This window comes from Protopterus annectens, chromosome 10.part0 (assembly GCF_019279795.1).
Source record: "Protopterus annectens isolate FY-2018-M chromosome 10.part0, PAN1.0, whole genome shotgun sequence".
NCBI classification, from domain to species: domain Eukaryota; kingdom Metazoa; phylum Chordata; order Ceratodontiformes; family Protopteridae; genus Protopterus; species Protopterus annectens.
In genome coordinates this window covers 1,780,882,172-1,780,904,679 of record NC_056744.1, presented here as the reverse complement: position 1 = coordinate 1,780,904,679, position 22,508 = coordinate 1,780,882,172, and the positions used below count along the sequence as shown (strand labels likewise).

The 22,508-nt window shown below is 38.6% G+C and overlaps 1 protein-coding gene across 1 annotated transcript in view; it reads left to right on the top strand.

The window, feature by feature from the left end:
* The window catches only part of LOC122814494 (integrin alpha-M-like), a 646,884-nt gene that overhangs the window by 573,403 nt on the left and 50,973 nt on the right, over window positions 1-22,508 (top strand). Inside the window, exon 9 of the mRNA XM_044087069.1 lies at window positions 9,782-9,920. Coding sequence (XP_043943004.1) covers window positions 9,782-9,920 — 139 coding nt within the window. The remainder of the gene's footprint in view (window positions 1-9,781; window positions 9,921-22,508) is intronic.

Genomic DNA, 22,508 nt, shown 5'->3' with positions numbered 1-22,508 from the left:
GTAGCTGTCTGTATATTTCTAGTCACAGATAAGTATTGAATCATCTACAGACTGTATTATAGAACCATGTGGAGTAGCTGTATGTAGATTATTAGTCACAGATAAGTGTTGAGTCATCTGCAGACTATATTATAGAACCATGTGGAGTAGCTGTGTGTAGATTATTAGTCACAGATAAGTGTTGAGTCATCTGCAGACAATATTATAGAACCATGTGGAGTAGCTGTGTAGATTATTAGTCACAGATAATTGTTAAATCATCTGCAGACTGTATTATAGAACCATGTGGAGTAGCTGAGTGTAGATTATTAGTCACATATAAATGTTGAATCATCTACAGACTGTATTATAGAACCATGTGGAGTAGCTGTATGTAGATTATTAGTCACAGATAAGTGTTGAGTCATCTGCAGACTATATTATAGAACCATGTGGAGTAGCTGTGTGTGGATTATTAGTCACAGATAAGTGTTGAATCATCTGCATACTGTATTATAGAACCATGTGGGGTAGCTGTGTGTAGATTATTAGTCATAGATAAGTGTTGAATCATCTGCAGACTGTATTATAGAACCACGTGGAGTAGCTGTCTGTAGATTATTAGTCACAGGTAAGTGTTGAATCATCTGCAGACTGTATTATAGAACCATGTGGGGTAGCTGTGTGTAGATTTAGTCATAGATAAGTGTTGAATCATCTGCAGACTGTATTATAGAACCATGTGGGGTAGCTGTGTGTAGATTATTAGTCACAGATAAGTGTTGAATCATCTGCATACTGTATTATATAACCATGTGGATTAGCTGTGTGTAGATCATTATTCTCATATAAGTGTTGCATCATCTGCATACTGTATTATAAAACCATGTGGAGTAGCTTTGTGTAGATTATTAGTCACAGATAAGTGTTGGATCATCTGCAGACTGCATTATAGAACCATGTGGGGTAGCTGTGTGTAGATTATTAGTCACTGATAAGTGTAGAATCATCTGCAGACTGTATTATAGAACCATGGGATTAGCTGTGTGTGTAGATTATTAGTCACAGATAAGTGTTGAATCATCTGCAGACTGTATTATAGAACCATGTGGAGTAGCTGTTTGTAGATTATTCGTCACAGATAAGTGTTGGATCATCTGCATACTGTATTATAGAACCATGTGGAGTAGCTATGTGTGGATTATTAGTCATAGATAAGTGTTGAATCATCTGTATACTCTATTATAAAACCATGTGGAGCAGGTTTATGTAGATTATTAGTCACAGATAAGTGTTGAGTCATCTGCAGACTGTATTATAGAACCATGTGGAGTAGCTGTGTGTAGGTTATTAGTCACAGATAAGTGTTGGATCATCTGTAGACTGTATTATAGAACCATGTGGAGTAGCTGTGTGTAGATTATTAGTCAAAGATAAGTGTTGAATCATCTGCAGACTGTATTATAGAACCATGTGGAGTAGCTGTGTGTAGGTTATTAGTCACAGATAAGAGTTGAATCATCTGCAGACTGTATTATAGAACCATGTAGAGTAGCTGTGTGTAAATTATTAGTCATAGATAAGTGTTGGATCATCTGCAGACTGTATTATAGAAGCATGTGGAGTAGCTGTGTGTAGATTATTAGTCACAGATAAGTGTTGAATCATCTGCAGACTGTATTATAGAACCATGTGGAGTAGCTGTGTGTGGGTTATTATTCACAGATAAGTGTTAAATCATCTGCATACTGTATTACAGAACCATGTGGAGAAGGTGTGTGTAGATTATTAGTCACAGATAAGTGTTAGATCATCTGCAGACTGTATTATAGAACCATGTGGAGTAGCTGTTTGTAGATTATTAGTCACAGATACGTGTTGGATCATCTGCAGACTGTATTACAGAACCATGTGGAGTAGCTGTGTGTAGATTATTAGTCACAGATAAGTGTTGAATCATCTGCAGACTGTATTATAGAACCATGTGGAGTAGCTGTGTGTAGATTATTAGTCACAGATAAGTGTTGAATCATCTGCACACTGTATTATAGAACCATGTGGAGTAGCTGTGTGTGGATTATTAGTCACAGATAAGTGTTGGATCATCTGCATACAGTATTATAGAACCATGTGGAGTAGGTGTGTGTAGATTATTAGTCACAGATAAGTGTTGAATCATCTGCATACTGTATTATAGAACCATGTGGAGTAGCTGTGTGCAGATTATTAGTCACAGATAAGTGTTGGATCATCTGCAGTCTGTATTATAGAACCATGTGGAGTAGCTGTTTGTAGATTATTAGTCACAGATAAGTGTTTGATCATCTGCAGACTGTATTACAGAACCATGTGGAGTAGCTGTGTGTAGATTATTAGTCACAGATAAGTGTTGGATCATCTGCAGACTGTATTATAGAACCATGTGGAGTAGGAGTGTGTCGATTATTTGTCACAGATAAGTGTTGAATCATCTGCAGACTGTATTATAGAACCATGTGGAGTAGCTGAGTGTAGATTATTAGTCACAGATAAGTGTTGAATCATCTGCAGACTGTATTATAGAACCATGTGGAGCAGCTGTATGTAGATAATTAGTCACAGTTAAGTGTTGAGTCATCTGCAGACTATATTATAGAACCATGTAGAGTAGCTGTGCATAGATTATTAGTCACAGATAAGTGCTCAATCATCTACAGACTGTATTATAGAACCATGTGGAGTAGGTGCGTGTGGGGTATTAGTCGCAGATCAGTGTTGAATCATCCTCAGACTTTATTATAGAACCATGTGGAGTAACTTTGTGTAGATTATTAGTCACAGATAAGTGTTGAATCATCTGCAGACTGTATTATAGAACCATGTGGAGTAGGTGTGTGTAGATTATTAGTCACAGATAAGTGTTGAATCATCTGCATACTTTATTATAGAACCATGTGGAGTAGGTGTGTGTAGATTATTAGCCACAGATAAGTGCTGAATCATCTGCAGACTGTATTATAGAACCATGTGGAGTAGGTGCGTGTGATGTATTTGTCGCAGATCAGTGTTGAATCATCCTCAGACTGTATTATAGAACCATATCGAGTAGCTGTCTGTATATTTCTAGTCACAGATAAGTATTGAATCATCTACAGACTGTATTATAGAACCATGTGGAGTAGCTGTATGTAGATTATTAGTCACAGATAAGTGTTGAGTCATCTGCAGACTATATTATAGAACCATGTGGAGTAGCTGTGTGTAGATTATTAGTCACAGATAAGTGTTGAGTCATCTGCAGACAATATTATAGAACCATGTGGAGTAGCTGTGTGTAGATTATTAGTCACAGATAAGTGTTGAATCATCTGCAGACTGTATTATAGAACCATGTGGAGTAGCTGTGTGTAGATTATTTGTCACATATAAATGTTGAATCAACTACAGACTGTATTATAGAACCATGTGGAGTAGCTGTATGTAGATTATTAGTCACAGATAAGTGTTGAGTCATCTGCAGACTATATTATAGAACCATGTGGAGTAGCTGTGTGTAGATTCTTAGTCACAGATAAGTGTTGAATCATCTGCATACTGTATTATAGAACCATGTGGGGTAGCTGTGTGTAGATTATTAGTCATAGATAAGTGTTGAATCATCTGCAGACTGTATTATAGAACCACGTGGAGTAGCTGTCTGTAGATTATTAGTCACAGGTAAGTGTTGAATCATCTGCAGACTGTATTATAGAACCATGTGGGGTAGCTGTGTGTAGATTTAGTCATAGATAAGTGTTGGATCATCTGCAGTCTGTATTATAGAACCATGTGGAGTAGCTGTTTGTAGATTATTAGTCACAGATAAGTGTTGAATCATCTGCATACTGTATTATAGAACCATGTGGAGTAGGTGTGTGTGGATTATTAGTCACAGATAAGTGTTGGATCATCTGCATACTGTATTATAGAACCATGTGGAGTAGCTGTGTGTGGATTATTAGTCACAGATAAGTGTTGAATCATCTGCATACTGTATTATAGAACCATGTGGAGTAGCTGTGTGTAGATTATTAGTCACAGATAAGTGTTGGATCATCTGCAGTCTGTATTATAGAACCATGTGGAGTAGCTGTTTGTAGATTATTAGTCACAGATAAGTGTTTGATCATCTGCAGACTGTATTACAGAACCATGTGGAGTAGCTGTGTGTAGATTATTAGTCACAGATAAGTGTTGGATCATCTGCAGACTGCATTATAGAACCATGTGGAGTAGGAGTGTGTCGATTATTTGTCACAGATAAGTGTTGAATCATCTGCAGACTGTATTATAGAACCATGTGGAGTAGCTGAGTGTAGATTATTAGTCACAGATAAGTGTTGAATCATCTGCAGACTGTATTATAGAACCATGTGGAGCAGCTGTATGTAGATTATTAGTCACAGTTAAGTGTTGAGTCATCTGCAGACTATATTATAGAACCATGTAGAGTAGCTGTGCATAGATTATTAGTCACAGATAAGTGCTGAATCATCTACAGACTGTATTATAGAACCATGTGGAGTAGGTGCGTGTGGGGTATTAGTCGCAGATCAGTGTTGAATCATCTGCAGACTGTATTATAGAACCATGTGGAGTAGGTGTGTGTAGATTATTAGTCACAGATAAGTGATGAATCATCTGCATACTTTATTATGGAACCATGTGGAGTATGTGTGTGTGGATTATTAGTCACAGATAAGTGCTGAATCGTCTGCAGACTGTATTATAGAACCATGTGGAGTAGGTGCGTGTGGGGTATTCGTCGCAGATCAGTGTTGAATCATCCTCAGACTTTATTATAGAACCATGTGGAGTAACTTTGTGTAGATTATTAGTCACAGATAAGTGTTGAATCATCTGCAGACTGTATTATAGAACCATGTGGAGTAGGTGTGTGTAGATTATTAGTCACAGATAAGTGTTGAATCATCTGCATACTTTATTATAGAACCATGTGGAGTAGGTGTGTGTAGATTATTAGTCACAGATAAGTGCTGAATCATCTGCAGACTGTATTATAGAACCATGTGGAGTAGGTGCGTGTGATGTATTTGTCGCAGATCAGTGTTGAATCATCCTCAGACTGTATTATAGAACCATGTCGAGTAGCTGTCTGTATATTTCTAGTCACAGATAAGTATTGAATCATCTACAGACTGTATTATAGAACCATGTGGAGTAACTGTATGTAGATTATTAGTCACAGATAAGTGTTGAGTCATCTGCAGACTATATTATAGAACCATGTGGAGTAGCTGTGTGTAGATTATTAGTCACAGATAAGTGTTGAGTCATCTGCAGACAATATTATAGAACCATGTGGAGTAGCTGTGTGTAGATTATTAGTCACAGATAAGTGTTGAATCATCTGCAGACTGTATTATAGAACCATGTGGAGTAGCTGTGTGTAGATTATTAGTCACATATAAATGTTGAATCAACTACAGACTGTATTATAGAACCATGTGGAGTAGCTGTATGTAGATTATTAGTCACAGATAAGTGTTGAGTCATCTGCAGACTATATTATAGAACCATGTGGAGTAGCTGTGTGTAGATTATTAGTCACAGATAAGTGTTGAATCATCTGCATACTGTATTATAGAACCATGTGGGGTAGCTGTGTGTAGATTTAGTCATAGATAAGTGTTGAATCATCTGCAGACTGTATTATAGAACCATGTGGGGTAGCTGTGTGTAGATTATTAGTCACAGATAAGTGTTGAATCATCTGCATACTGTATTATATAACCATGTGGAGTAGCTGTGTGTATATCATTATTCTCATATAAGTGTTGCATCATCTGCATACTGTATTATAAAACCATGTGGAGTAGCTTTGTGTAGATTATTAGTCACAGATAAGTGTTGGATCATCTGCAGACTGTATTATAGAACCATGTGGGGTAGCTGTGTGTAGATTATTAGTCACTGTTAAGTGTAGAATCATCTGCAGACTGTATTATAGAACCATGGGAGTAGCTGTGTGTGTAGATTATTAGTCACAGATAAGTGTTGAATCATCTGCAGACTGTATTATAGAACCATGTGGAGTAGCTGTTTGTAGATTATTCGTCACAGATAAGTGTTGGATCATCTGCATACTGTATTATAGAACCATGTGGAGTAGCTATGTGTGGATTATTAGTCATAGATAAGTGTTGAATCATCTGTATACTGTATTATAAAACCATGTGGAGCAGGTGTATGTAGATTATTAGTCACAGATAAGTGTTGAGTCATCTGCAGACTGTATTATAGAACCATGTGGAGTAGCTGTGTGTAGGTTATTAGCCACAGATATGTGTTGGATCATCTGTAGACTGTATTATAGAACCATGTGGAGTAGCTGTGTGTAGATTATTAGTCAAAGATAAGTGTTGAATCATCTGCAGACTGTATTATAGAACCATGTGGAGTAGCTGTGTGTAGGTTATTAGTCACAGATAAGTGTTGGATCATCTGCAGAATGTATTATAGAACCATGTGGAGTAGCTGTGTGTAGATTATTAGTCATAGATAAGTGTTGGATCATCTGCAGACTGTATTATAGAAGCATGTGGAGTAGCTGTGTGTAGATTAGTAATAGATAAGTGTTGAATCATCTGCAGACTGTATTATAGAACCATGTGGAGTAGCTGTGTGTGGATTATTAGTCACAGATAAGTGTTGAATCATCTGCATACTGTATTACAGAACCATGTGGAGTAGCTGTGTGTAGATTATTAGTCACAGATAAGTGTTGGATCATCTGCAGACTGTATTATAGCACCATGTGGAGTAGCTGTTTGTAGATTATTAGTCACAGATACGTGTTGGATCATCTGCAGACTGTATTACAGAACCATGTGGAGTAGCTGTGTGTAGATTATTAGTCACAGATAAGTGTTGGATCATCTGCAGACTGTATTATAGAACCATGTGGAGTAGGAGTGTGTCGATTATTAGTCACAGATAAGTGTTGAATCATCTGCAGACTGTATTATAGAACCATGTGGAGTAGGAGTGTGTCGATTATTAGTCACAGATAAGTGCTGGACCATCTGCAGACTGTATTACAGAAGCATGTGAAGTAGCTGTGTGTGGATTATTAGTCACAGATAAGTGTTGGATCATCTGCATACTCTATTATAGAACCATGTGGAGTAGCTGTGTGTGGATTATTAGTCACAGATAAGTGTTGAATCATCTGCATACTGTATTATAGAACCATGTGGAGTAGCTGTGTGTAGATTATTAGTCACAGATAAGTGTTGGATCATCTGCAGTCTGTATTATAGAACCATGTGGAGTAGCTGTTTGTAGATTATTAGTCACAGATAAGTGTTTGATCATCTGCAGACTGTATTACAGAACCATGTGGAGTAGCTGTGTGTAGATTATTAGTCACAGATAAGTGTTGGATCATCTGCAGACTGTATTATAGAACCATGTGGAGTAGGAGTGTGTCGATTATTTGTCACAGATAAGTGTTGAATCATCTGCACACTGTATTATTGAACCATGTGGAGTAGGTATGTGTAGATTATTAGTCACAGATAAGTGTTGGATCATCTGTAGACTGTATTATAGAACCATGTGGAGTAGCTGTGTGTAGATTATTACTCACAGGTAAGTGTTGAATTATCTGCATACTCTATTATAGAACCATGTGGAGTAGATTATTAGTCACAGATAAGTGTTGAATCATCTGCAGACTGTATTATAGAACCATGTGGAGTAGCTGTGTGTGTAGATTGTTAGTCACAGATAAGTGTTGAATCATCTGCAGACTGTATTATAGAACCATGTGGAGTAGGTGTGTGTAGATTATTAGTCACAGATAAGTGTTGAATCATCTGCAGACTGTATTACAGAACCATGTGGAGTAGCTGTGTGTAGATTATTAGTAAAGAGGGAGAAAAGGAGAGGGTCCAAGATAGATCCTTGGGGGACACCAATGGATAAAGGAAGGCATGGAGATAGGTCACCCTGCCATAGAACAGATTGTTGATGGACAGATAAACAGTTATTAAACTATGCTGTGGCAGATGGTGAGAAGGATAGTTCAGCTTGTATGTCTATTAGCTTGGAATGAAAGACCATATCATAAGCTTTTGATAGGTCTAGAAAGATGACAGATACAAAGTTGCTGTTATTCCTGTGATGGTTTATGATATTAACAAAGGATAAGAGAGCTGTAGTGGTATTTTGCAATGTGCAAAATCAAATTAACTTTAATATTATCAAAAAGACTGCGTTTAGTCATAGCAAGTGGAGCAACACAACGTGCTATTTAACCAAAGTTAAGCACAATAAGATTTCCTTACATTTTTGTATTTTTGGCAGACATACAGCTTGGGAAAAATCTGACTTGAAATGTCCTGTTTAGCAAAATGTCATACTTTTGATGAGAAATATAGGCAGAAATACCTTCCAGCAATATTGTATTAAAGCCCTAAGTCTGATGCTCTGAAAAGTAACTACATTTCAGCTTTTGTACACTGTCTGTAAGCTAACTAAGGCTGCTGCAGTGTTACCTGTCCGAAGTGATAGATAAATGTGTTTCCATTACTGAAGAGATATTTTTGCTGTCTTTTCACTTTAATGTTATCCTAGGCTGATTATCACTTGCTGAGATTTTCTGTACTTGACCTGTATCTTCAGCTTCAGTGAAGAACTAATTATGATGTCATTCTGCATATCACAACACCTTCCAGTCAGGTCTGTGAGCAGTGGTACAAATACGTGTTGCTACTACATACGATGCCCTGTTCTTGTTTCATATCTAAAAGTTTAAAGAATTTGTGAGTACATATTGTGGATAAGTGCAAAGAACTAGATACCCTGTGAAAGAGGCAGGCACAGAACCAAAGTAAAACACATCTTATTCCAGTATATCAGATAAAGTTGGTTAACCTTACATTTAGCAACCTTAACTACATTCATATAAAAATATATTTTGTCAGGTAACTTGAAGATTTTAGTGTTTCGACATATACTCCAGGTTAATAAGCATGCTGAATAGGAAGTCTGCAAACGTTGAACTTAACAAAATAATGGTATATGGAAATATCAGGCAATCACATGAGCTCATTGTGAAAACAATTACCTCTACTAAAGGCAAGAATGTATTCAGTATAACAGAGAAAAGCTTTCTAGTGCATGCTTCCTAGTGGAAATGGCTCTCTATGACTTTTACTGTAGTACCCTTAGGGCAATAATGCCAAATTAAAATCTGCATTTAAAAAATGTGTGATTGTAATATATTTTGCTGTTTTGGGGAACACATGTAGCAGGTGTGTTCAAACATATATAAGGGACAGTGAAATGTTCGGTACTGCAAAACAAAAATGCTTGAGTAAGTGAAGTTATGTATAATGTCAAAGTTACACCTCATCAGTTTCTGACGTTTATGCTCACAGAGCATATGAATGTAACTATTTAAGAGTAAATAACTGCAACACTGGTATGCAGAGTTCATGGGTAAATATGTTCTATATGCAAATTTTTAAAAAGTTTCCTTTCTAGTTATTTATTTGTCCATCCTTATTAAGGGATTATAGCAGTTCATCATCATCTTAAATGTACCAGGACACTTTGCATGGGATACTTTCACTTATTATCAGCCGTTACTAATAATATTTCTACGTAACTAAGAGGTTTAAGTTAAGCTAGTGATTTCTGACTGTGTTTGTTCCAGACTCCTACATCGCTCACTGGTACTAGTGTTTTCTGTCAGTGTGACATTATATTGAAGCAGTTTGTAAAGTTTTTTTTTCTGTGCATCCTTTGTTCACAGAATTCAATCCTTACAGGAGCTGCTGGTTCTTATGACTGGGCTGGAGGATTTTTTCAGTATGAACTTGGCAGTGGCTTTCCCAAATCAACATTTAACAATGTAACATCTACAAACAATGATATGAAGGATGCATATCTTGGTAAGGAATCAAAAATAGATTTTTTAATGTATCCCATCCCATGTGGTTATTCTGGGATAGATTCAGCATGCTAGATTTATCACTTTGTGGTACTAATAGAACATTGGGTACATTTCTGAACTATGAATAAGCACAAACACCCACTGATCAAAGTCCCCCTTTATCTAACAACAGTGCCTGCCTGCCAACATTGCTTACTGTCTTTCTCTTGACTATGTCCATCTACCTGTCTATCTATCCATCACTGTATACAGCTATACATTATGCACATTAAAATGCCATCTACCTCCATCTATCAAGCTTTCAGCAGAGGGACTGCTTATGCAGCATTCTGCAGAAAGAACATGTATAAAGAAGTGGTCACCAGGACACTTAAATCCATTCCCCTCAAATATACATAAGCCCCAGTCATTCCATACGTGAGACTGAATGAGCTTTGATGATCCAGCTTGGAAGATAAAACAAGAGCTGTCTTCATATGTAGTAGAAGTTGATAGCAGCTACAGCATTAATGGAAAATACTGCACCACATGAAAGCCATGGTCAAGAATGCAATGCTGTTTTTCTCATGTCAACAGAAAAATGCTGGTCTAAGATATGCATGAGGCTTTTTTATTTCACTTGTAAATCTTGTTGCTCTGTTAACTTTTTGCCATCACTACCTTTTGAACAAGAAGAATGAAGCTGTGCTACTTGTCATTGACTGTAATTCTCAATGCATTATGAGAAAATTAAATAATGTATGTGGGCTATGGCAAAAAATACAGCACAATCTGGGATAGGCTTTGTATCAACGTGCATTCTCTAAATGGTAAGAAATATGATTACAAGAGGCAAGGCGTTGTATCAACGTGCATTCTCTAAATGGTAAGAAATATGATTACAAGAGGCAAGGCGTTGTATCAACGTGCATTCTCTAAATGGTAAGAAATATGATTACAAGAGGCAAGGCATTGTATCAACGTGCATTCTCTTAATGGTAAGAAATATGATTACAAGAGGCAAGGCAGAGATACTAGGAAAAAATTAGAGGTTGAAATGTTAATAAAGCAACAGGTTTTGCATCAACTCACTTTTTTTCTTTTAAAATAAATATGAAACTCTAATGTCTGAATTTATTGACTGACGGTAATCCTCAGAAAATCAAATATTTTAAAGGAATATGGCAAAAGTGTGAGGCAAAATCCTAGTCAATTTGCAAAATCACACAGTTGTACAAATGTTTTATGTTAGCACTTCAGTTGATAGATTGGATAGCACTGCACAATAACTTTTTTAACTGTTAGTAATAAGGTTTCGAAGTCTACGGTGGCAGTGCCCAGCTGTCAGACTGCACTACAGTCATAACATTCATGCAAACACATTGCCATGAACCAGTGTTCTCCATTGTCACTGCAGCTAATCTTGAGATTTGTCCAACCATTGCATCAGATGATGCTATAATTTAACCGTAAAACAATTACATTTAACAAGCACTTGAGTAATTCATATTATTCTGAGATGGAGGCATTATATAGACAGTCCCATCTGTTCACTAGGAATCTCCTGCACTTCTTTACTCATGGATCCAACATATTGTACAACCTACCAAATTCCATTCCATCCAATATCAGGGCTACATTATATTCTCAAAAGCCGACAATATCGAAGCTGATATTGTCGGCATGAGAATCGCGAAAATGCACAACATCAAAAGTGTAAATGGAAATATCCATAAGGGGTGATTTTCATTTACTGCAAGGTAGTGCGGTCTCTGAATTGGTATATTTAAGTAGTGGGGGTGTGGGGGGTGCAGGCGGGCTTGCCTCCCTACTTAAACCCATTAGGGTACTTTTTTTTTTTTTGTTGTTTTTATAAGTTCGATGTTTGAAGACATTGACCATATGGTGTTGACCATATGGTGTTCAATGTTTTCAGTTGTTGATCTTATAATATAGACCCCAATATCAGTGAAGCACTGCTCAATACTAGAACCCTGAACAAAATGTAGTCTGCATTAGAAGACCTTATGACCTTTGAAAATATCTACATTTGTGCAGTTACAACATTATCTCTCTATTTAGATTTAATGGCTACCATTTATTTAGATCTTCCAGTGAGAGTAGCTATGTGCCCAGAGGGGGATTATCTATGTTTATTTGCATCCCCATCCACGGTGGTGCAGCGGTAGCATTGTCGCCTCACAGTAAGAGGTTCTCCTGTTCGATTCTCTGCTGGACCACCTTCTGTGTGGAGTCTGCATGTCCTCCCCGTGGTAGAGTGGTGTTCAAAAGACATGCGTGAATAGGCTTCCCTTTGTTGAAGGTTGGGCGTCAGCCTCTGCACCGTAAAAATCTACTGCCGATCATTAGCGGACCGGAGTTCCACTGTGGCGACCCCTAACCAGGAAAAGCCGAAAGAAAGAAGAAGAATTTGCATCCCCATCACATTACCAGTAATCAGGGAAGGTAACAATCTTGAATTATTGAATTTTCTAGTATCTATAAGTAACCCCACCTACCACATCACTGCTAATGCATAAAATACCTCTCTCTGAGTAAATATCCATGCAAACCTTGGACTACTTAGCTTAAAAACACCTACTTTAATATGTACATCTTCAATAATACATGGATTTTATTTGAAACATGGCTTATTAATGAATATCCTTGTATACTGACCCTAACTGAAACTCGGTGCAAGGATCTCCCTCTTTATATGTATGAGATAACTTCTATGTGAGTAATGATGGTGGAACCAGTAAAAGATGTAGAGGAGGGGCAACCCTTAATGTGAAAACCAGTTCCACCATCGCTATTAGGGAATACACCATAACTAGTTCCACTGATGACAGAAGCCCAGACCGGGTGCAAATGCATATTAGTCTTGGAGGGCAGTAAACATCCCACCCTCTCCTCAATAGCTATAATGTAAGAAACTGCATATAATATGTATCCTATTGCAGTCTCAAACTAATGTATAATCCTATATATCTTTATCTTTAATGTATTAGGTTCAGGTAAACATCAGTTAGAAAAGGCCTTCCAATGGTATAACATGCAGCAATTATGCTCTGTACCTACTAGAATAAACAAATAGGAAGCAGTTCTACATTAGACCTATTAATCGCTAATAACAGACATCACTACTTCAACATGGACATAATACCAGAATTAAGTCACCAGTACCCTATTTCCTCCACCTTGTCTTTCAAAACAAAAAAATGCCTCCTCATATCGTAACTGGTAGACATTTTACCAATCACAAACAATTCTAAGTCATAACCACCTTGATGCCATTGACTGGTCATTTCTCTATGCCCAAACTGACCCAACAATTGCCATCGCCTACTTCATGTCAGCTGTAACAAAAATTCAGTACAACCTCTTCCCTCGAAGCATAAGGCATTGCCTTGCCCTCGGTTATCTGAAGGTATCAACAATCAGATAAAGCTGAGAGACAAAGCATGGGAAACCTAGAAGCAAAACCCATTAAGGAACCAGCTGCATGATGTCTATATGCAATATAGAAAACTACTAATAGTGCCAGAACTTTATATTTTAGACAAAAGAAAACACCACTATTCTCTAAAGCTTTTTTTTTGGGAAGGAAATAAATCACCTACAGGAAAGCTTTGCAACAACTCCCCTTTGCCTACCAGCACCATAAGCTTTGTTGATGAATAAACACTTATTTATCTCTTCTTCAACTGAAATAACTAATAATTTTCCAGCAACTTCCAATCTGAGATTCATAAATACCCCAATACTGTATCCTCTATCCTCTTATTCTGCTACATTCTATTTTACATATATAACTGTCAAAAAAACCAAAGACCTACTGCAAAAACTAAATACGTCAGAAGCCACATTTCCTGTGCTTCACCCTACTATCCTTTGTCTGACATCTGAAAGGAATTCTTTTAACCCTCTACACATATTTTAATCTCTCTCTTACTGCTGGCATAGTCCTACCTGAATTTAAACATTTTATTATTCTACATCTAACAAAGTATTCCTCTCCAACTATTCTAAAGAACTATAGGCCTGTCTCCAACCTACGGCCCACCACTAAGATATTTAAAAAACTGCTATATAAGCAGCTTTTTAAACACATTAAAAGTTTTGGTCTGCTTTATGATCAGCAACATGGCTTCCAAAATTGCCAAATTATAGCTACTAACTTTATAGATGGCAAGATAAAACACAGCTGCATAAAAGCAGGAGTGTTTATCGGTATAAACAAGGCATTTGAAACAGTTATTCATTCATTGCTACTCAATAACATTTCAAAACTTAACTTCAGTAACAATGTAATTGTATAGTTCCAGAATTACATAAAGTATAGAACTTTTCTACTATGTGATAATATATGTCAATGACATACTGTCTGAAAAAGGAACCCTCAACACAGGCGTCTAACAAGGGCTCATTACTGGCCCACTTCTCTTCCCTCACTCTCTCTTTAATTAGCTTAGCACTGACCTCCCACACCTTAAGTTAATCATGTACGCAAATGAAATCCCCTCCTCCTTGACTCACACAAAATGTTCAACTGTCTGCAAAGTAACCTGCAAAAATATTTCTGAAACTTTTGGAAATTTTCTCCAACAAATAAGCTGCTAATTCAAGCCTACAGCACCTTTCTTGTATGTTTAGCATCCTTAACTAAGCAACTTACTAGCTAATAGTAGGTAGTATTAGAAAGACCAAGGGCATATTAACAAAATGACACTAAGGTTGTTCATCTATGATACCTTGTAGTAGAGAAATTCATCTCTGTTTTCCACCTTATTTCCATATTTATGTTTATATTTTTGTAAATGAGAAACTGGTATGTTATTGAAGAGTGGAGTAAAATGTCGTGGCGGGAGATGGTATAATTCATTCGTGACTTTGTTAACTCAAATGACCTGAGCACATTGTTCAAACCCCAGCAAGAAGAACAAACATAGTAGATCTGGTCCTCACTTACATGACAAACAGATGTACCACTGTAACTGTTGGAGTCTCACTAGTTAAATCGGACCACAAATTAGTCGTCTTCAAACCAGCACTAATACCAGAACTCACAAAGGTGAAGTCGGACTAAAAATCTTCACCAAGGCAAACTATACTCTCCAAGGGGAAGGTATGAATGCATTCCAGGCCCCACCCTTACCTACAAGTCGTAACTTCACCAAAGCTTACACCAAAGACCTGTACAATCACTTGTATAAGTGTACAGACTCACCTGTTCCAGAGAGAATCAAACCTAGAGCCCCAAGTAAAAACAAGCCGTCCTGCTGGATATCCAGCATCAACAAACTTTTCAATAAATACAAAAAGTTGCTGTCTAGGAAAACTAAGGTGAAGCCTCCACAATAGAAAAACACTCTCCTCAGCCTCAACAGGCAAATAAGGCAACATGCCAAATTCTCTAAGGGTAACTTTGAGAAAAACTTAGCAGTCACAACCAAGGATAACCATAAGGCCTTTTACAGCTACATACGTAGCCTAAAAGGTATGACCCAAGCATGTGCTGAACTAGTACCTAATGGTATCACAAACACAGATCCCTCAGAGACAGCAAACCTGCTGGTGGACATATTTGTTGAAAAATGTTCTCAGTTATCCCCTCCAAACTTATCATAATCCTTGGCTCCAACTGTTTCCCCTACCCTACATATCCAAAGACCAGGTCATTAAAGCCTTGTTTAAGGCAAAAAACACAGCCTCTGTGGGACCAGACAGCATCCCAGGCTGTCTTCTAAACAAACTAAAATATGAACTAGTATCACCATTAAGTACCCTATTTAATTACAGCCTAACCACAGGCTATGTTCCTGTGGAATGGAGAACAACAACAGTTATTCCCCTCCACAAAGGTGGCTTAGCAACAGGCCCTGGGAATTATAGACCCATAAGTCTGACCAGCCTCATCTGTAAGGCCATGGAACATATCATCATGTACCTCATAAATAAAGACATATGTGATCTCCAAACCCTGGATCCAACCCAATTCAGCTTCATCAAGGGCAGATCCTCCCTATTAAACCTGGTGGATTTCTTCAAAAATGTGACCAGGGCCATTGATGAGGGCAAATCTGTGCACACAGAATACCTCAACTTGGCTAAAGCCTTTGACACAATACCACACTCAGGCATTACTGAAAAACTTAGCAAGCTGAATGTAAACCCCTTTGTTGTAAGATAGGTTGCCAACTGGCTCATGAACCAGTCACATACTATCAAAGTGGATGACTCCACATTTACCAGCAGACCTGTCACCAGCGGGGCACCACAAGGGTCAGTGCTGGGCCCCCTACTGTTTGGCATATACATCTCAGAAATTTAGGCCAAAACTAAGGGGCTGTGGCTGACCAATTTTGTGAATGACTGCAAACTGGGTGCAATTAGCAAATCCCCAAATGATGTCAGTATACTTCAGGAGGGTCTTACACAGACCAACGACTGGTGTCTTAGTCACAGTCTCAAACTAAATGCAAAGAAATGCATCATCATTCCCTTCAGTAAAAACAATGTCCCTTCACACTATAAAATTAACAACAATACCCTATGTACCTAAGAAGTGGTAAGGGATCTGGGATCACAAGTAGATTGTGACCTTAACTTTGACCACCATGTGTCTACTGTAGTAAGGAAGGCCTTCTAGGTAGCACATTTGATTAACAAAGGCATCACATCTAGAGCAAAGGAGGTTATAACCCCTCTATACTTATCATTAATCAGGCCCATAATTGAGTATAATGCTCCTTTTGGCATGTACTGCACAAAGCACTTGCAGCAATTGGAGAAACCTCAGAGGTTTCTAACAAAGAAGATCAAGGGACTCCAGCATGTGCCTTGCACAGATCGACTAAAGTCCATGTCACTATTCTCAGTATCGTATAGACTTCTTAGGGGAGACATGTCTGGCTTGTAGAGCAATCTGCAACCCAAACCTAATGAATTTGCTGTACATCTGTAAATCAAACGGGACCAGAGTTACTCATTCCAGGGACCCAAATATGGCCTGCAACTTGAATAAGATGTGGTGGAGGGACAGATTTGTCTTCCAGTAATTGCTGCATTTTTGCAATAGGCAACCAATTCATGTGAAACAGAGCACCTCTATTACACTGTTCAAAAGGGATCTGGATGTGTGGATGGGGCACCATAAATTTATACCAGGGATAGCACCCATAACCCTCCTGGCCATGGGCAGTCATTACTAAATACAGTCCTGGGTATTGAATAGAGTATCTATGGTATTACACTGAGATGAAAAGACTAAGCTTGAAATGACCTCTGGGTCGATAGCCTAGTAACCTCATATGATCCTATGAGCCTAAATATATATATATATATATATATATATATATATATATATATATATATATATATATATATGGATCTAGGACTTGATCGAAAGATCAAAAGCCCGAATCCATTACCACTGAACACACTTTAATGAAAGCGCTTTCATCAAAAAAGCACTTTTGTTAAAGTATGTTAAAAAACCCCACAAAATCTACTTGAATGCAGGGGCAAGCCCCCCTGTACCCCCGATGTGGGGGGTCTGTGCCCCCACACCCCCCTACTTTAATATTCTCACTCCGAGGTCACACTACAGTGGGGGAAAGGGAATTTTCCCTTACCACACCATAGTATGACCGTAACAACAAGCATACTCGTGCAAGTATGCTCACCAATTTGGGATTTGGTGAAAGATGCAGTCGAGCATCTGTACGGATCCCATATATATATGTATGTATATCTATATATATATATATATATATATATATATATATATATATATATATATATATATATATATATATACACACACACACACACATATATATATATATATATATATATATCACACTGGAGATATTGCCAGTTGTTTGTTAATATTATGAAAATAAGCAATACTTTCATATGCATTTATTAGTTGAAAAAACATGGCATCAGTTGATGTTGAGGAAAACTGTTACTGATATTTGCACTGTAGGCTGCACATCTTAAGAGAGCTTAAGAGTTCTTTACATTGGTAATTATGCAATTAAGCATATGGTTTCATATTTCTGTAAATATCTCAAACAAAACATGCACTCAGAGAATTTTTTGTTTTTGACATGTCTAGGATGTACAGTTTCCATGATATGACAATATGTTTGTGAAAGTGTAGCAAAAATGTAATTCTGGGTTGCATGCATTATAATATATTACAGTATTAATGTGTCATGCAAACTACCCACATCTGAGCAATAACAACACAATTTCCAGTGTCATTGAGCAGAAATACTTGGGTCTGGCACTGAATCCGACCTTTAGCTTTATAATCCATAAAGATGCTGTCATCCAAGATACTCACAAAGTATGTCATAGAATATCTCACCTCTTATCCCCCCCTGCTAGGATTTCTATAGCCAAAAATGTCCTCCTGCTCAAGCTAGAGTGTGTCTCCACTCTGTGGGATGATTCCCAAATACTTTTTCTCAGTGTAAACGATTTACTCTAGTGTAAGTCTGCCCTGATTCTGAAAGACTTGTTTTTGGTGTAATCAGCTTACTTCAGTTCATGGTCTTTCTGTAAACAGGCTTACAACAGAAGGCCAGATTTCAAAAGACTCACTCTTTTTTAATTTCTCCAAGTCTTTTGGGTTTTTAATACCATGACGGGAATGGACCCCATTCCAAAATCAAAGTACAATTAAAGTTCATGAAATTAGTATTGGTTCACTCTTTGATGTCAGCCAAAAGTGCTCTTCGCAGTTCCCACAATGTGCCCAGTAATGAATCCTTCTGCAGTTTGTATGGAGTTACATGAATTGGCAAAATATCTAAATATGACTGTAAATTCTTTTTTATAAGACCTGTTGTGCCTACCACTATTGGAACTGTCTGGTTATCTTTCCTCCACATTGCTCTCATTTCTGCCTGCAGATGCTGATATTTTATGACTTTGCATGGATCGTGCTATCCCTAACAGAACCAAGATGCTATCCTCCAAAAAAGGAAGCCAGTCTGGTGGGCCCCTGCCATAAACAAACTCTACAACAGAAGAAAGAAACTGTTGCAAAAAAGAGTAAAATCCCATGATTGGAGGAACTCCCTGGTCAGCCTCAGTAAGAAGCTCAGATCCCTCATAAAATCCTCCAAAGCTAGTTATGAAAACAAAATTGCCACTGATTCTAAAGACAACCACAAAACATTCTATAGCTATGTCAAGAATCTTAATGGCAAAACTCAGATCTACTCTGAGTTACAGCACAATAGCACTAAATATACAGAACCAACTGATATTGCCAACATCCTGGCAGATAGGTTCAGTGCTAACTTTACCCCCTCTCACCTCCTAAAGGGCCCATCTCTATAATGGAAGAATGCAAAGTTCCTGTAATCATGGCTGCACAGGTAAAAACCACACTCTCCAAAGCCAAGAACAGTATCCATGTGACGTTGCATTCTACACGAACTACAGAACGAACTGGCACCCCACCTAAGTACCATGTTCAATCATAGCCTCACCTCAGGCTTTGTGCCCACTGAATGGTGCACAGCGACGGTTATCCCACTCCACAAAGGGGAGCCACCACAGACCCCAGGAACTACCGCCCCACTAGCCTGATGAGCCTGATCTGAAAGGCCATGGAACGTATCATCATGGAACGTACAAACAAAGATATTGGTAATCTCCAAACTCTGGACCCCATTCAGTTCGGGTTTGTAAAAGGCAGATCATGTCTCCTAAACCTGATAGACTTCTTTGAAGCTGTCACCAAAGCTGTAGACGAGGGTAAGGTGGTTCACACAACCTATCTAGATCTCACCAAGGCTTTCAACACCACCCCCCACTCTGGAATTATAGATACACTCACTAAACTAGGTATAAATCCCTATGTCACAAGATGGGCTACCAACTAGCTCATTGACAGAACCCACACTGTGAAAGTAGCAGACTCCAAATCTGACCTCAGAACAGTGACAAGTGGAGTACCACAGGGTTCAGTCTGGGTCCTCTCCTGTTTAGTATCTACTTTTCTGAAGTACAGGCTAACACAGAAGGTCTTTGGCTAACGAAGTTCGCAGATGGTTGCAAACTCGGAGCCATAACTATGTGGACATCCTACAAAAGATCCTCACTGAGACAGATGCCTGGTGTCAAAGCCATGGCCTCAAGCTCAATGCCAAAAAGTGCATTGTCATCCCCTTTGGTAAAAACTCTGTACCCATGAACTACCACTTAGGCGGTAGTCTACTTAACACTGAAAGTATGATAAGAGACCTTGGGACACAAGTGGACAGTAGTCTCTCCTTTGATAATCACATCACCACAGTAGTCAGGAAATCCTTCTACGTGGCACACCTCATCATAAAAGGTTTCTCATCCAGGAAAAAAAAGGTCATTGTTCCCCTCTACTCATCATTCATTAGACCCATTATAGAGTACAATGCCCCTTTTGGTATGTACCTCAGAAGACATCTACAACAACTGGAAAGGCCACAGAAATACCTCACAAAGAGGATTACTGGCCTAAAACAGATGCCCTACGCAGACCGTCTCAAAAAACTCCAGCTATACTTTGTTGCATATCGCCTACTCAGAGGCGATCTCTGCCTAACATACAAAGCTATGTCAAACCCAGAGCTGTTCATAGGTTCATAGGTAGGTACTGGGCTATCTGCCTGAGTGCATTTATAAGCCTAGCCAGTGTGTGTCATCTTTCGCCACCCCATTGATTAATTAACTGTGTCTCTGTCAAGAAGAGCCAATGAAGTGATCCCAGGGGTGTATTTTCTGTTACCCATCCACTCGTCAAGGTTTCTCTTGAAGACTGTCAGTGAGGGGCTCTGCCTAATGTAGTTAGGAATTTTTTTTCAAAGCATGGGGAGTCTCTGTCACAGTATTCAATCCCTCCAGCATGTTCTATTTATTGTTGTGGTGAGATTTAGCTCTCTAGAGCGAGTGGCTCGCAGTGACTTGGATTTCTTTAGGTGGAGCATGTCCATCAATTCTGAGGTGTACATGGCTTTGTAAGTCAGGCAGAGATCACCTCTGAGTAAGCGATATGCCACTGAGTACAGCTGGAGTTTTTCCAGTCGGGCTGCATAGGACATATGTTTGAGGCCAGTAATCATCTTGGTGAGATACTTTTGTGGTCTTTCCAGCTCTTGGAAGTGTCTTGTGAGGTACATCCCAAACGGGGCATTGTACTCTATGATGGGTCGGATGAGTGATGAGTAGAGGGGCACTATAACCTTTTTATTTCTAGATGCAAACCCTTTAGTAATTAGATGGGCTACATAGAAGGATTTCCTAACTACTTTGGCAATATGATTGTCAAAGGAGAGATTACTATCTACCTGGGTCCCCAGATCTCTTATTACCTCTTCTGTATTAGGGGTATCCCACCTATGTGGTAATTCATGGGTGTTTTGTTTTTCCCAAATGGGATGACTATGCATTTTTTGGCATTTAGCTTGAGACCATGACTTTGACACCAGGTGTCTGTCTCAGTAAGGCCCTTTTGGAGAATGTCCGTGTCAGCCGGAGAGTCAGTTATGGCTCCCAGTTTGCCTGTACTTCTGAGAAGTATATGTCAAACAGTAGGGGTCCCGGGACCGAGCCTTGTGGGACACCACTTGTGACTGGTTTAGAGTCGGACCTGGAGCCCGCTATTTTTACTGTGTGAGTTCTGTCTGTAAGCCAGTTGGTAACCCATCTCATGATGTAGGGGTTTATGTTCAGGCTGGTGAGTTTTTCTATAATTCCCGAGTGGGGAATGGTGTCAAAAGCCTTGGTGAGGTCAAGGTAGGCTGTGTGAACTACCTTGCTCCACTTAAAGAAATCCCAATCCCTCAAAGCTACATGCTCTAGGGACCTAAACCTTGTCACCACAATAAACAGAACATGCTGGAGGGATTGATACCTGTCCCAGAGACTTCCCATACTCTGGAACAAACTACCTATCTATATCAAGCAAAGCTCCTCATTAGCATTCTTCAAGAAAAAGCTTGATGATTGGATGAGAAATAGGAAATTCACCCTGGGGATCACTTCTGTGGCTCTGCTTAACAGGGGCACAGGAAATCATTTTCTTCGGTGGCAAAAGCCAGGGTAACTTTTTGGCTAGACTTATATAGGCCCTAGGGCCAATAGCCTAGTACATACCTATGAACTTATGAACCTATGAATGTGAAAAAGTATTGTGTTTTTTAGAGTAGGAATGAGAGCATATGTGTTTAGTTCTGAATTGGTCTGTTATGTAGTTCTCGAACAATTTTGGGCAGATATTATTATAATGTGCAGTGTCTGTATATGAGAGTGCATAATATAGTGTTATGCTACTAAGTTTAGGGATATTGCTAGAGTGATAACTTGTGGAGTTATAAAGAATTATGAGAAGACAGACTAGATTTAGTTGTCTAGCACCATGACTGTACTGGGCTTCATCCAATCACACCACTCACAATGACCACAATGGGCTTCATTCAATGACACCACTCACAGTGGCCATGCTGGGCTTCATCCAATGGCATCACTCACTTTGACCACACTGGGCTTCATCCAATCACACTGTTCACTATGACTTACTGGGCTTCATCCAATCACACCACTCACA